At 66.1% G+C, this 1,305-nt stretch overlaps 1 protein-coding gene across 1 annotated transcript; it reads right to left on the reverse strand.

Moving 5' to 3' along the window:
* Positions 1 to 5: 5 nt before the first annotated feature.
* Positions 6 to 1,001, reverse strand: LOC113979868 (gap junction delta-2 protein-like; the record flags this gene model as incomplete). The annotated part of the gene is made up of 3 exons (XM_027707143.1): positions 994 to 1,001; positions 903 to 955; positions 6 to 859 (listed from the first exon to the last, which is right to left on the reverse strand). Coding segments are annotated over exons 1-3 (915 nt in total), but the record flags the coding sequence as incomplete, so codon positions are not given.
* Positions 1,002 to 1,305: the final 304 nt, after the last annotated feature.

The raw sequence follows: 1,305 nt of genomic DNA on the forward strand, positions 1-1,305 counted from the left end.
TAGGCCGACTCGCTGGACTGCGTCCTGCCCAGGGTGGGCGCGGCGGGTGCGGGCGCTGCCGGCGCCGCTCCCGGCGGGTCCTTCCGCCGCGCCGAGGCCTCCCCCAGGGACTTCCTTCGGGCGCGGGCCCCCCGCACGGCCGCCCGCACCTTGCGCCAGCCCAGGTGGTTGAGCTCGGCCAGGTTGAGCAGGACGCAGACGCCCGAGACGGCGAACATGAAGACGAGGAAGACGGTCTTCTCGGTGGGCCGCGACACGTAGCACTCCACCTCCTTGACGCAGGGGTAGCGCCCGCACTCGAAGATGGCGGGCACGTTGAAGCCGTAGAGGAAGTACTGCCCGCCCAGGAAGCCGATCTCCAGCGCGTTGCGGAAAACCACCTGGATGACGTAGAAGCGCGAGATCCCTTCCTGGCGCTTGGCCTTGGCGCTGCGGCCCGGCCGCGGCGCCGGCGCCGCCACCATCACCGGCACCGTGGCGTCCTTGCCGTCGGGGAGCCCCTCGGGCTCGTCCTTGCCGGGCACCGCCCCCAGTCCCCCCTTGGCCCTCTTGGCGTCGTAGAGGAAGGAGCAGCGTCGCTCGCGCTGCTTGGCCGCCTGGTGCACGGAGTAGGTGATGAAGCAGAGGCTGGGCGTGCACACCAGGATGATCTGGAAGACCCAGTAGCGGATGTGGGAGATGGGGAAGGCCTTGTCGTAGCAGGCCTGGTTGCAGCCGGGCTGGAGGGTGTTGCACATGAACATGGTCTGCTCGTCCTCGTAAACCGTCTCGCCCACGATGGCCACGATGAGGATGCGGAAGATCACCACCACCGTCAGCAGGATCCTAAAGGGACAAAGGGGGGTGGGAATGGGGGGTACTGGGGTGGGAACGGGAGGTACCGGGGTGGGAACGGGGGCTACCGGGGGTGGGGATGGGGGCCCTGCCTGGATCTGGGACGTGGGTTGGGTCTGGACTTGGGGGGCCTATTGGAGCTGGATGTGTGGGACTTACCTGGACATGTGGGTCCTACCTGGAGATGTGGGTCCTACCTGGACCTGAAAATGGGGGTGACTGCCTGGATCTAGGACATGGGTTGGGTCTGGACTTGGGGGTCCTACCTGGAGATGTGGGTCCTACCTGGATCTAGGACATGGGTTGGGGCTGGACTTGTGGGTCCTACCTGGACATCCGGGTCCTACTGCACCTGGACATGTGGGTCCTGCCTGGATCTAGGACACCTGGATCTAGGACACAGGTTGGGTCTGGATTTGGAGGTCCTACCTGGACTTGTAGGTCCTACCTGACCCTGGTGACGTAGGGGGG

The sequence above is a fragment of the Neopelma chrysocephalum genome, unplaced genomic scaffold (assembly GCF_003984885.1).
Source record: "Neopelma chrysocephalum unplaced genomic scaffold, ASM398488v2 Primary Assembly neopelma1_90104, whole genome shotgun sequence".
In the NCBI taxonomy this organism is placed as follows: domain Eukaryota; kingdom Metazoa; phylum Chordata; class Aves; order Passeriformes; family Pipridae; genus Neopelma; species Neopelma chrysocephalum.